At 45.0% G+C, this 14,580-nt stretch overlaps 1 protein-coding gene across 1 annotated transcript; it reads right to left on the bottom strand.

Moving 5' to 3' along the window:
- Positions 1-247: 247 nt before the first annotated feature.
- Positions 248-698, bottom strand: LOC142852825 (small ribosomal subunit protein uS8-like). Its single transcript, XM_075977847.1, has one exon. The coding sequence runs from the start codon at positions 680-682 to the stop codon at positions 290-292; it is 393 nt and encodes a 130-aa protein (XP_075833962.1). The 5' UTR covers positions 683-698; the 3' UTR covers positions 248-289.
- Between the last annotated feature and the right edge of the window lie 13,882 nt (positions 699-14,580).

Genomic DNA, 14,580 nt, shown 5'->3' on the forward strand with positions numbered 1-14,580 from the left:
CGGAGTCAGCATCGGGGCTCTGCTGCTCATGATGAGAGGGCACCGAGCAGCTGCCTCTACCAGACATGCTTTGGGGAAGGCCCAGCGTCTGAACAAGAAGGGGCTGCCATATGCTGGCATCAGGTCCAGGTCCCTCCACATCTTTTTCTACCAGGAATTGGTCCAGTTCAGAGAAACTCTGAAAAAAATTATAAGCACCTACACATTTTATACATTTCATTTATTTGTTATTTATTTATTTACTTAATTTTTTTTGTCCATAAAGGCTCTTTATTTATGTTTTACATCTCTAGAAAAAGAATCCCAGGATTTTCCCTCCTGTGTGCTTTCGTCTTGCCTCTTCATGGTCCATGATGCCAGCTGATGTGGTCAGTACAATGAAGCCAAACTGACGGGAGGGGAGCATATTGTTCTGCCATTTTTCTAGGTCTTTGAGTTGCATGTCAAATCTAGGGCTTATCACTCCACACTTGTTCAACCTGCCGGTGAGGTTCACGATGATCTTCCCAGCTCTGTGGTCGTCAATGATTTCAAATTCACCAATGTAACCGTGCTTCATCATCACGGTTAGGAACCGAACGATGACTTTGGAGCAGGGACTGATGAGGACCTGGCGTTTGCCTCTCTTCTCTGCATTGTTGATGCTCTTGAGAGCATCGGCCAGGACGTTCATGCGCACCATGGTGGCGGGGCGGGAAGATGGCCGCTAAACAAACGAGAGCCAGAGACTCACATGGCTGAGTTCTGTGGGTACGGGCACCCAGGAAGCTAAACAAACGAGAGTCAGAGAGTCACGTGGCTGAGATCTGTGGGTACGGGCACCCAGGAAGCTAAACAAAAGAGGGTCAGAGAGTCACGTGGCTGAGACCTGTGGGTACGGGCACCCAGGAAACTTTTCAGCAGTGGCTTGGTCTGTAAAGGAACAGGAGGGTGGAGAAAGGCAAGCAGGAATGGCTTGTTTTAGGAGTCAGTTTAAGATCTGTTCCCAAAAGTGGGTGGTGTTGCACATCTTCAATCCCAGTACTGGGGAGGTAGAGACAGGTGGATCTCTGTGAGCTCTAGGCCAGCCTAGTCTACAGAGCAAGTTCCAGGACAGGCTCCAGACCTGCACAGAGAAACCCTGACTTAAAAAATCAGAAACCAATCCCCCCCCCCCGCCCGAAGAGAAGATCTGTTCCCAGGTTAGACCTCAAGGAAAGGAATCAGGAGAGTAGAGGCCCCTCGTTGAGATTTGAATGTGAACTGTCCCCCCACAGACTTGTGTTTTGAATGCTTGTTCACCAGCTGGTGCTGTCTTGGGGGTCTGTGGACTCCTTAGGAGGCAAGAACTAGCCTCTGGAAGTAGTCTCTAGGGGCAGGCTTGTAGCAGTTACAGCCTGGCCCCTGATTCCTGCCTGGTGCAGAGCTTCTGGCCATGGTGCAAACAGTATCTGTGTCACAAAGTGAGATACTCCCCTTGGCTTCCCACTGCTGTGCTCGGAAACACTTAGAAACCATAGCAGATGTAAATCGTTCCTCCCACATTCCTGGCGGGCATTTGGGTCACTTGTGTAAAAGTAACCAACGCAGAAAACTGACACCAAGGAAACAGGGTGGTTGCTGAGATAGAATCTGACCATTACAGTCACCGGCCTTGACAACTGGTTAGAGAGTTTGGATTAGAGAGGTAAATGATATGGATTTCCCTCTGTGTGCTGTGATTACCATTAATGAATAAAGAAACTGCTTTGGACCTATAGCAGGGCAGAACTTAGGTAAGTGAGGAAAACTAAACTGAATGCTGGGAGAAAGAAGGGCAGAGTCAGAGAGACGCCATGTAGCCCCACTGGAGATAGATGCCAGAACTTTTCCTGGTAAGCCACAGCCTCGTGGCGATGCACAGATTAATAGAAATGGGTTAAATTAATATGTAAGAGTTAGCCAATAAGAAGCTAGAGCTAATGGGCTAAGCAGTGATTTAATTAATACAGTTTCTGTATGGTTATTTTGGGGTTAAGCAGCCGGGAACAACCAAGCGGCCCCCCCTGCAACAGGTAAACACAAGAATCCATAGCATCCTATGACCAGAAATGAATGCGTGACTCTGGTAGGCACTCAGAAGGCCCGAATGCCACAAGTAAATGTCTGACAGTAAAGACTACAATCATGAGGTTTCAGATGGAAACAAGGACTCTGTTGGGAACTAGAAGCCATTCACATTACTTTCTCTTAAAAAAAAAAAAAGAGAGTCTACATTACACCCATGCCCTTGAAGATTTGACTGCGGCTGAACTCAAAAGCAAAGGGATAATTAATGATTAATAATTAAGGTGGGAATTCACGGCATCACATCATTCAGACTGCAGCCCAGTCATTGCCTTGCTGCTTTTAGCCAGGTGTGCAGTGAGGACCAGGAGTAAACAGCAGGAGGACTTTCAGATGTTCAGTCTGCCCAGGAAAGGAGCAAGTTGAAAGCTGTGGACTAGGGACAGGCCTGTTCGATGTGTTCCACTGACTCCAGAAGCTAAGGACTCCATACGAGGTCTGTACAAAATCAGTAAAGCTCAGTGTATCCTGGGTTTGTGGGTGTGCAATTATAAACTCATTGGAAAGACTCTCCCTGAGAAAAATGGTGCCTCTGTGTTGTTGTATGTTAGAAGGATGCAGCATGGTGTTCTGTTTTAAAGGGACCCAAGACTGAGAATGTTATTGGTTTCAAGGACACTTTGAACTTGCACTTTTGTTGGCCACTATTAGGACCCTCCCATCTTTCTACTTCTCTGCTGTGATTGGCCTCTGACACATGCTTCCACTGCCATGAACTCAGATTTTCTCATGAGCTTCTTTACTGTGGTGGTTGAGATGCCAATGGACCCCATAGGCTCATATGACTGACTACTTGATCCCCAGGTGGTGGAACTGTTTGGGAAGGATGAGGGGGTGTGGCCTGGGAGGAGGTGTGCCAAGGGAGTGGGTTTTGAAGTTTCAAAAGCCTCCCATCATCCCCTCTAACTCCTGCTTGTGGTTTGAGCTGCGAATTCTCAGCTGTGCCTGGTGCCTTGCCTTTGTTCTGCCCTCATGGACTCTAACCCTCTGAAACTATAACCCCCAATTTAATGCTTTTTTTTCTAGAAGTTGCCTTGGTCATGGGGTTTTATCACAGCAATAGAAAAGTAACTAATACATGCACCATGATGGACTGAGAGACCCCCTGAGCCAATTAAATCTCCCCCTCACATTGGTTTCTGTTAGTTGTTTCGGTCATAGTGAAGCAAAGCTAAGAAATTCACCTCTTCTTAGAGAATTGGATTCCTTTCACATCCAGGGCCTTCACTTGCAGTGCTGAGTCAAATGACCCTCTTCTTTCTTAACCATAGTTGGCTTGGGCAGGAGACCAATTGAGTTTGTCTCTGAGAATTTTTCAAGTTTGAAATAAGAGATACAGAGTAAAGTTCAGGATTGGAGTTGTTGCCAATGATTGGGGATGACCTGTGTCTAGCCATCTTACAGGCTGGTTGTTCATATTTTCCTTCCTTACCTACCAGTTTATATTTAAGCTAACTTAAATATATGACTTTGGTTCTATGATTTGAAACTAGCAAATCCTTGTCCACGACAGCAAGAAAACTGAACATACCTTTTCAGGTTTCAATGGTATAGTCTCAACTTTGAAGACAACCAGTTTCTTCTAAGAAAGATTGACAGGTCAGTTAGTTAGAAATTAAGAGTCCAATTAATGTCTAAACTACTTGAGAATGAACTCCAAGAGAAATGGCTTGCTCATTCTCCTTAAACCATTTAAGCCCTTCCCATTTCAGGGAATAAGATTAGGGTCCAGTTCTAAGTGACACCAGCTAGGATGTTGAGAACCCCACTACCCCATGATTTCCAGAAGACTCCCAGCAGCTCCGCCAGAGCTAATGCATCAGAATAGCCCCCACCCCAGGGCCTGGGAACCTGCACTGTCAGAAAAGCTCTCCCATTAACATTAATAATATGTCATTATTTAGACAGATTATATTTATAGAGACAAATACTCAGGGTGAATCTAGTTCCTCAGAAATAATTGCTAGCCCCTAGCTTACTGTTTTGTCTCCCAGGGTTTCCTAAACAAGTGAACACACATTAGGTCTTAAGCTCTGAAATTTGCCACAGATGCCGGCATGTGCTCTTCCCAGGGGACACGGCTTCCCAAGTCCGTGTCTGAACACATTTCAAACAAAGCCATCCATTAACACATGGTGGAGTCAGACCAAAGACTGTGTCATCTTAAGTAAATAAAGAGTTCTAGGAGCGTGTGGAAAGGAAGCAAGGGAAGCAGTTTTATGTCCATACGTGACGGCGAGTTGGGGACAGCATGTCCCCATGCTCCAGTCCCTGGGCTCAGGCTTGCTTACAGCACCGCATCAGAGGCCTAGCAAATCAAAGGTGGTGGCTGCTCTGAAGTCCCTGCCACCAGACTCTTGATTTGTGTTTCATTTCCCCAGATTGCAGGATTGATGAGTCTGTATGGAGCCAGAGGTGTGCTGCTGCTATGTGGAGACTTTGAGTTCTAGAACTCACGCAAAAATCTGATCTTCCTTTCTCTCCCTCTCGCCCTCACACACACACACACACACACACACACACACACACACACACATACACACACACACACACCACACACACACACACACATACACACCACACACACACACACACCACACACACACACCACACACACACACACACCACACACACACACACACCACACACACACACACATACACACCACACACACACACACACCACACACACACACACACCACACACACACACACACACACCACACACACACACACCACACACACACACACACACTGTGCACTAAACAATGCAGCATGACAACCATCTATATAGCACTTGTATTACGCTGGAATTACTAGTCTATAGATGAAGCTGGAAGGACAGTTCAGTCAGCAAGCTCAAAGACTAAGTTTGAGTTCCAAAACCTATGTAAAAAATCTGATCTCTCTCTCCCTCCCTCCCCCTCCCTCCCTCCCTCTCTCTCCCTCCCTCCCTCTCCCTCCCTCCCTCCCTCCCTCTCTCTCTCTCTCTCTCTCTCTCTCTCTCTCTCTCTCTCTCTCTCTCACACACACACACACACACACACACACACTGATAATAAAGAAGTAATGAATTTGAGAGGAAATGTAGGAAACATAGGAGGAATTGGAGTATAAAGAGGGTTGGGTGAAAGTTATGTAAATATAGTATTCATGTATGACATGTTCAGAATAAGTGTTTTTTTATTTTTGTTTGTTTGTTTACTTTAAAAACTGGGCACTATGACACATGCTTTTATTCCCAGCAGCGAGGAGGTAGAGGTAGGAAGATCACTGGGGCCTACTCGCCAGTCAGCCTAGCCCACCAGATGAAAGTCAGGGCAATAATGGACCCTCCCTCAAAACCAAGGTGGACAGCCCCCAAGCAACAACACTTGAAGTGGAGTTCTGGCTTCCACATACATACACACATCTGTGCTCCCAAATTAACACTTGCCCGCCCCACATACACACCAATACCAACCTAGAGATAAAGTATTTGGGAGTAGGTACCAGGTTATTTGTAAATATTCCATTGTATAAAGGACGTGAGCAAGCCAGGCGGTGGTGGCGCACGCCTTTAATCCCAGCACTCGGGAGGCAGAGGCAGGCGGATCTCTGTGAGTTCAAGGCCAGCCTGGTCTACAAGAGCTAGTTCCAGGACAGGAACCAAAAAACTACGGAGAAACCCTGTCTCGAAAAATAAAAAGTAAATAAATAAATAAAGGATGTGAGCAGTGGTCGACACTAATGTTAATATGGGGTGACTCAGGACACCTGCAGGACCAAGGCTGAGCTAAGAGACCAAGCGTGAGAGATATGGGTGTAGAGATGTGGCTCTTCTCAAGAGCCAGGGCAGAGCAGGCTCTTGAGAGCCACACATGCTGGGCTCTTCTTGTTTCAAGTTCTAATTTGATGGGATCAGTCTGGTCTAGGGTTAGTTGCTGCAGAGTGAACTTTCCTTCCTTCTGTTCTTAAGCTAAACTACTCAGAAGGAAACCCCATCACAACGGACTGAGACCCCAGCCCAGACTGGAAGTGCTGGGGTATTTCCAAGCCAACTTCCACTGTCCCCACTGTTCTGTTACCACATCTCGATCACTGACAGAGACATCTAGAAGAGGGCTATGGATCCTTTCCTCACGCTGTCCTGTATGGACACTGTTATTATTAGCCTTATTCTACAACTCCAAGCTTCAAGATTTAAGAGAGTTGCAAGGAAAAAAAAATTTCAGTCTTAGGCTAGACAAGCAGGCCACTCAAATCTTTACTGAACCCTTACTATAGCTCAGGGTTTGCTCCAGGTACTGAGGGTGCAGCAGTGAACATAGCAAATTCCTTACAACGCAGACTTAACATCTCAGAGAGACAATTTGTCAATCAACAGATTGTATTTCTCCACTGCCCCACAGTAAGCAAACAGCTTTGTCAGACTGTGCTTTGGGAGAATGAACCTTTCTGCAATGTTTGCAAAGGATCAGCTTCTTGAGATCGTGTGTTTCAGGGGCTCTTGCACATCTCCTGTGAGACGGCAGTGAGCACTGTGGATAAGGTAAGTTGGGATGAGGAAGTGTGGGTGTGATGGTATGTCACAGGCAGGGAAAGACTCTAGGTTAAATGACATTTCAGCGGAAAACAAAAGAAAGCAGGAGAATGAGTCATGGGACATCTGGGGGAAGAGCATTCTAGGTTGAGGGTATGTTAAGGACAAGGATTCTGAGTCTAGAGTAAAGTATGGCCAGCTTGAGGAGCAGCAAGGAGGTCAGAGGGAGTGGGACTCACGAATGTGCGAGTCTGTGGCAGCTCTCCTCAGGGATGCATGGGCTGGTTTGAACTGAGGTAGCAGTAGTAAGAGTGACAGAGACAGGGAACGGTTCACAGGCTTTGAAGGTAGAACTTTCAAGGTTTGCTCATTTAAAAGAACACAGGAGATCAACAGGTCTGAGATACAAAATACTTTAGTGTTTCTTCAACATATTGTTTACATTTTCAACCAGGCATGTGGAGAAGGAAGTAGACCTTAGAAGCCTGGAGATATTAGTCTGGGGCTTGAAGGTGTATGTGTAAAAATAGGATTTCATTTAAGACCAGGCATGGTGGCACAGTTTTAAGGCCAGCACTAGGGAGGTAAAGGTAGGAAGATCTCTGTGAGTTTAAGACCAACCTGGTCTACATAGTGAGTTCCAGCCCAGCAAGCGAGAGCTAGGCAGTGAGACTGTCTTAAACACACACACACACACACACACACACACACACACACACACACACACACCATCAGTCTGCATGTAGGGGATCCCTAACAGCAAGAGGTCAGTATGGGGAAAGGGACCAGAGAACATGTCATCCATGAAGGAGGGAGAAGGGACACAGAGAGATCCGACACAAAGTCAGCGTGTTTCACTTTGGAGGCTGTGACCTGCCAATGCTGAGGAGAGAGTCAGTGAGGCCCAAGAATGAGGCAGTGACATGCAGAGTGGAGACTCCAGGGAGAGGAGAGGTAAGGCTGCACACACAGTAGGCAAAGGCTTGCTCTCGACCAGAACAAAGTGGAACCAAGCTAGAAATGACACGGGGCCAAGGAGTTTGTATTCATGAAGCGAAGTTATTCTTATTTTTCTTATAGATAGTGTTAGTTTTTTGTCATAAGAGGAAAACAGGTTTATTACAACCACATCAAAAAAATTCAGATAGGGAAACAAGAAGAAATTTACCGAAAGAAAAAAATCTGTAGTCCTAACATGACATTTGACCTCTGTAACCTTTTGGTGTGTAGCCTCCTAGACCTTTCTCCTTGTTGTTCAAGCTGCATTAACATCACATTCTGAACACCCTTTTATGTCAAGGCACACATTGTCACCTTTACTAAAAGCTAACACCCACTTATTTGAAGATACCTCGATCCTCTCAACTGAATATTACATTGGTATTCCTCAGCGCTACCTCTTTCTTTGTATCTGCATTCAGTTGCATGCATTCGGTGATTTCCTTAGGGCAAAGCGAAGAAACTGAATTGCTGAAAGACAGCAGCAGTGTCTTCCTGGCTTTTCCTTTCCCAGAGCATCAACACCGTGTGACATACTCTTCACGACCAGTGGACCATGAATAGCGTCAAGGTCTGAAATTCAGAAATTAAAGAGAATCCAAAGGTCCCAAGGTTTTAAATCTCAGGAGCGCACAAGCTTTCTCTTTCTCCTAAAATTCTGGAAACCAAGGATCATATGAGAAACACTCCCCTATTTTATATTCAAAATAGGAATGTTTCTCCATACTGAGGCAATCCCCAGTCCTTTGAAAATAAGGCCTCTTGGGGTCTGCAGCTCTCCTTGGGTGTGCATGTACGTACATGTGTTCATGAGTGTCTGTGATTTCACTGGAGCATATAAACCTGCTGCTAATATAAGAATAAAATACCTCATAGCCTTCCCTTTATCTGTGTGCAGAGAGTAGAGTCCCCTTTGTTTCCTTGGAAAAATCTAGAGCAAGGGAAAGAAAACAAACAAAAGACCACACTGTTATAAGCACGGATCTGCTACATGAGTTCCAGATTCAAAACCAGGCCTCACCTGCATTTCCCAGCTGAAGAGGCTGGTGTCCAAGAGGAAATGGTGGGTGGCATGGAGAGGGAAGCATCTGTGTAGATGGAGATATGGAGACGACTTTCACAGTTCAGTGGCAAGCCTGCTGCCAGCCCGAGTGCTGAGAGCTGGACAACACCGGACAGGTGGACAGACTCAGCAGGGTTCTAACCCCTTTCCCCATCAGAGACCTGTTTCTAACCTGCCCTGCCTGTGATCACCTCACCTAGACATCATCTCCTTTTTCGGAAGGCAGCTCATCCAGTTTGCTGGAGGATTCAAAGCAGAGAGAGAGAGAGGAAGAGCACTATGAAGCCAGAGGAAAACTTGCAGCCATCAGTTCCCTCCCTCTGTCTTGTGGAAGGATTGAATCCAGCTAGTCAGGCATGCCTGCAAGTATCTTCACCCATGGAGCCATCTCTCTAGTCAAGCCTTGCCTTTTAAAACACAGGTTCTGAGTCTGGAACACAGGCCTTCATGCTTGCAAGGCAAGCACTTTGCTGAGTGTGTGACTGCATCTATCTGTCCCTTTAGAAAGCACTAACTGGGCTAAAGACTTCCAAATACTCCTCCCAGGCCCTTCTCACCTCTCGCTCATGCTTAAGGGAGTACACTTTGCCTGAGCCAGGATTTTATGACTGTCCACACTGTTAGTCTGGTTTATTTTTTTTATAATATTTCAACCAATGGAGGTGTTTTTCCTTTGAATATATTTTTTTAAAATAATATCTTCTTGTTGTGAGAGGAATACTCTTTCATTACAAGTTTATAAAGTAGAGATGAGCAGGAAGAACATTAGAATTTCTATAAATGCACTCACTGAGTGTTGATCATTGCGAACACTCTGATGCTCATCTTTCCAGAACCTCAATAAACAGCTTTGCAGTAGCCCAGAAATAGGTGCATTTCTGTGCACGGGTGACACATAGAGGCCATTTCGTGACGTTTGTGTAGCCAGTGTACAGGCTGTTCCTCCTGGTCGAGTCAGCCCCAGAGCGACTCAGCGCTCTGTGAGAGTTGTTGATAAAACATTGTGTGGGGCGGGTAAGCACAGCCTCCTGCAGCACAGCCTCCTGCAGCACAGCCTCCTGCAGCACAGCCTCCCGCAGCACAGCCTCCTGCAGCACAGCCTCCCGCAGCACAGCCTCCCGCAGCACAGCCTCCCGCAGCACAGCCTCCCGCAGCACAGCCTCCCGCAGCACAGCCTCCCCCAGCACAGCCTCCCGCAGCACAGCCCACCTCTCACCATCCAGACACTACTGAGTCATCACACTCACAGGGTGGGAGTCACCAGTCAGGTAGAACCGCACAGAGCTGTGCTCAGGCATTTTCTATGCTGGTCTGAAGGGCATCACAAGGGGTCCTATCTGCTTAAATCAGGATAATCACTGCAAAGCCTACAGATGTGGTACCCTCTGTGCCATAACTCTCACCTAACCAGGGTCGATGTTACATTGGTTATTTATAGATCCCAGCCCCTACTATTCACCACCCTAATTCTTTCAGAAATAATCATTTTCCAACCGCAGTTTTTAGGCGCTTGTCCCCATTCTTTCTTTTTTGCCAGAAAGAAACTGCAATGATTCTGCACGTCTTCGGTTAATTCCCTCGGCACCCTAGGGTGGAATTTACCCAGATCTGAAGAACTGAGCTCTTTACAGGGGCATCCTGTTCTCTTCCTATCTGCTCTCTCAGACTTCATTACGATTGTTTTATCCATCCACAGAGCAGACAGAAACTGGGAGGTATAAGAAAGCCACCCATCCCACCCCACCCCAGACCCCTCACGCCTCTCTGCCATCCCTCAGCTTCGGAAATTGAACCTCACTGTACGGTTCTAGCCATATCCAACAAAATATTATTTTGATGCTTCTAGATGCTTCTGTATACTTCAATTCTTTCTTCTTCCTCAGAACTCCCCTCTTTCCTCTTGGCTATCTCAGCATGGAACACTGCAGGGCTTCCATATGCAGGAAGATGACGAGGTTCACAGCAGCAGAAACAAGGTGTGGCTAGGTCAAAGGGCATTTGCTCTTCGCCTACAATGATACACCTCACGGCGATGGCAAACCTCAGAACCAAGCACCAGCAGAACCAGGATGGCTCCAGGACTCCGCTCAGCAGGCCCTAATCTGTCTTCATGCCAATCTACCCAAGAGTAGAAATCCTAAGTGAGACAGAGGCTGAATGGTCGGGCTTAGTTCTGATATTTGTCTCTTCATCAGGGAAAAGCAGGGAACCCTAGCTTGCATGGAGAACAAAGCTACTTGTGATGGAGCAATGTTTATGTTCCTGGGAGGAACTGGGATAAAATACTCCTGGTGGGGCAGGTGTATGATAAACTATGGCAGACTCAGAGACATTCACTACAATTTCCAGGGTTCCCTTCACTACATTTCTGGCTTACTATCAAATTCTACCTTTCTGCTTAGAATTAAGTGTTGATTGTATTGCTTTTATTGACGTGTTTGCTTCTGGGAAAGGTGTTACAAGTGAGAGACCTGAAGTTTATGAGCATTTCCTTTATCAGAATGAGGCTTCCTGCAGGCATCTTGCTAGGAGAAATCCCAGGCACCAGCAACTTCGGCTCCTATTCTAACAAGAGGTCTGTAAATCTATTGCCGTGAGCATCAATAAACAAATGCATTTCCCTCATACGGACATATGGGCTCAGTGGCTCAGAGCATGTGATAGACCTGGATTTGGTTCCTTGCCCTCATGCCCCATCATGCAGCTCACAATTGCCTGTAGCTCCAGTTCCAGGAGATCTGACTCTTGGAACCATGTGGCCACCTGCACATACACAATGCACAGCTGGAGGAGGCTGCTTGTTCATTGCCTGACCGCCCAGACTCCTGAAATAATCACACAGAAATCTGTATTAATTGCAATACTGTTTGGCCAATAGCTTGGGTGTGTTGCTAGCTAGCTCTTACGTATAGAATCAACCCATTTCCATTATTTTATATTTTACCATGAGGCTTGTGGCCTGCTGGCAAGGTTCCACCTAGCAGCTCATATCTTTCCCCTCTGGTGGCTACAAGGTGTCTCTTTCTGACTCTGTCTACTCTCTCTATATTGATCTCTTCCAGCCTGGCTATATTTTGTTAAGCCAATCGCCAAAAATAGCTTCTTTATTCATTAACCAATAAAAGCCACACATATACAGAAGAACTTCCCACACCATTTCCCCTTTTCTGTTTAAATAAAAAGGAAGGCTTTAACACAGAAAAATTACATATAACAAAACAGGTATCAAGCAAGAATTTCTGATTTCCAGGTACTAGTTTGAAGATGAGGCAGAGCACACAAATAGTCCCAAATTCAGGAGTCTTCAGCCCCACAAAGGCTAAACCACAGTGTCAGGGTGAGCTGAGTCTCTTGACCCCGGGATTTGTCACTAGAGTGACCATCTTATATGGTTATCTGAGACTTGCTCATCATTTAATTTTTATTCTCAGCCATCTATAACGAAGTTACAAGATCCAATCCTGACCAAGCAGGAGACCAACAATGGGGTCCCGGTCTTTGACAATCACTAGGCAAAATAGTTTCTAACTGCTGGGTGCAGTTGGACTTTTCTTTTGGACCTCCAGCTCACAAATAACAACACAGAGACTTACTATTAACTATGAAAGCGTGGCCTTAGCTTAGGCTTCTCTCCAATTAGCTCTTAAATAAACCCGTTTTTATTAATCTACATTTTGCCATGTGGCTTGATTACCTCTCGTCTGTACCATTTGTCTGACTTCTTTAGTGTGTGTCTAGCATCTCTCACACACCTTCATCCCTAGTTCCTTTCTCTGCCTGGAAGTCCCTCCTAGACTCCCCTGCCTACCTGTTGGCCATTCATCTCTTTATTAAACCAATCACAGTGACACATCTTCACACAGTATAAACAAATATCTTGCAACATCTAGGCTACAGGTGCACAGAAACTGAGGGTAAAATACAGTTTAAGAGAGTGCCAAGTGTCATTGTGGGGGAATCTATGATCTAGGGATTCAAGAACAACATAAGAGTAGAAAAGACAGGTCAGGTGCTGAGGAGTTCCATCTGGATGGGTGAGTGCCTGCTATCCAGGGGCAGATTGTCCCGGAAGAGAGCACAAACCCCCTTCCCCCAGCTTGAAGGCGTAAGTCACAAACAATGCCAATTTGGGATTATGATTAATAGGGTGATATTTATTTAAAGGGGAAAAACTTACAGATCACTTTCAGCCCTCTGCGTAACCAGGAAGGAAGTCAAGTCACCGGCGGAGCAGGAAGTGAAGAGAGAGAGGAGAGGGAAGTGGCCGCATTTTTAAAGGGAGAGAGACCACGCCCCAAGGGGCTGGTATCTCAGCGGCGATAGGCTGGAGGAGTGGGAGGACCTCCCGTAACACCTCCCCCTTTTGTTTAAATAAGAGAGTTCTAAACCTACTATGAAATTATATACAATAAGTACAAATATCCTATTCTAACTAGCTTAGGTCTTGTATAATAAATAACTTGGCCAAGTCATGAGAGAAAAGTAACTACATCTATATAGTCTTCAACCCCATCAAAGATCTGAGAAGGGAAATAATGTTACCTGGTTAATTAGGAAGTTCAATAAAACAACTTCCAAAACATGCAACAAATCACAGAGACAACTAGCTACCTAGGCAATCACCCAAAGTCACATTAGCAGCATTGAAGCAACCAACTTTGGCTAAGGCCTAACATAACTGACACACCATTTTCAAAGGCAAGCAACTTTTCAAAACTATCTTACCCTGTCTTGGCAGGATAAGACAGCCCTGTTTTATCCATTGATGCATGCTCTGTATCTTTGTCAGTGGTTGAGGTATGGGCATTTCTTTGCCCCAAGGCCAGTTCTGCCAAAAGGAAAGGCTCCAGGTGGAGTGTCTTTGGTGCTCAACATTCTCTCGGGAATAGAGTGGTGTTGCCAGGAGCAATTGTGTCTCACTACCACAAAACTCTGAGTTAGATTAAAGGCCATTTTCTACAGCTCTTTGAAGAAGTTGAAGACTATCTATCTATACTGAGTATAATCTCTATATATCTAAAGAACCTGATTAGTCTAATTATAAATGACAAACTTAGATGACTATTAGTCTATATAATTCTCAATACTATCTAACTTAAAGATTAAGACAATAAACAACTGTGAAACAAATGAGGACAATGACCTCCAAATATAAACAATGTACAAATATACATTGCAGTAGGTAAATATATATCAATACACAAACATTATATAAGTATCTTAATCAGAGGTAGAAATGTACACAGCAATATGGTAAATGTATACAATACAATATATGTCAATACATAAAAATGTTTTAAACAAGGTAGAAACATGCATGCATACAATAGTCAATATAATTTAACTTTGTATCAATATACAAGAATCTATACCAATATATTTGTCTAAAAACAGTAACTCACAATTACAAATCTATTATCCCATCATCCCTCTTTTTTTTTTTTTTCAAAATGATCCCTGAGCTTATAAAATTCCTCCCCCAACCCTCAATCGTATACTAATTATAATCAACCCCTAAATGATGTCCCTAAACCCAAGGGCAAACTTTACTGGGAGAGGGGACGTCGTCCTCTAAAATTACTTCCAGCTGTCATAGGGGCGACGTTCTTTCTGGGGGATCCTGTGAAAGTAAAATGATGGTTAAATTTCAAGATCAATGTCTTTTAAAATTGCAAATAGTCTCTGAGTATTTTGTGGAGATCTGGCCAGAATGTTGTACAAGATGTGCACCATTTCAGCTAACCAAGTTGGAACTGTCTTGTGCAGCTGGTACCCAAAGCAGGTCTTGTTGTAGCGCTATCAGTATCTGACGTCATATCAACCAGGTGGAGTTGTTGTTATGGGGCCCCATCTTCTTCCTGGAAACTTCAAATGTCACTTCAGGAAAAACTCATTGTTCATTATGAAAAACT

The sequence above is a fragment of the Microtus pennsylvanicus genome, chromosome 6 (genome assembly GCF_037038515.1).
Source record: "Microtus pennsylvanicus isolate mMicPen1 chromosome 6, mMicPen1.hap1, whole genome shotgun sequence".
NCBI classification, from domain to species: domain Eukaryota; kingdom Metazoa; phylum Chordata; class Mammalia; order Rodentia; family Cricetidae; genus Microtus; species Microtus pennsylvanicus.

Excerpts from the sequence above, each read along its gene's own strand:
- LOC142852825 (XM_075977847.1), bottom strand. The coding sequence starts at position 682 with ATGGTGCGCATGAACGTCCTGGCCGATGCTCTCAAGAGCATCAACAAT.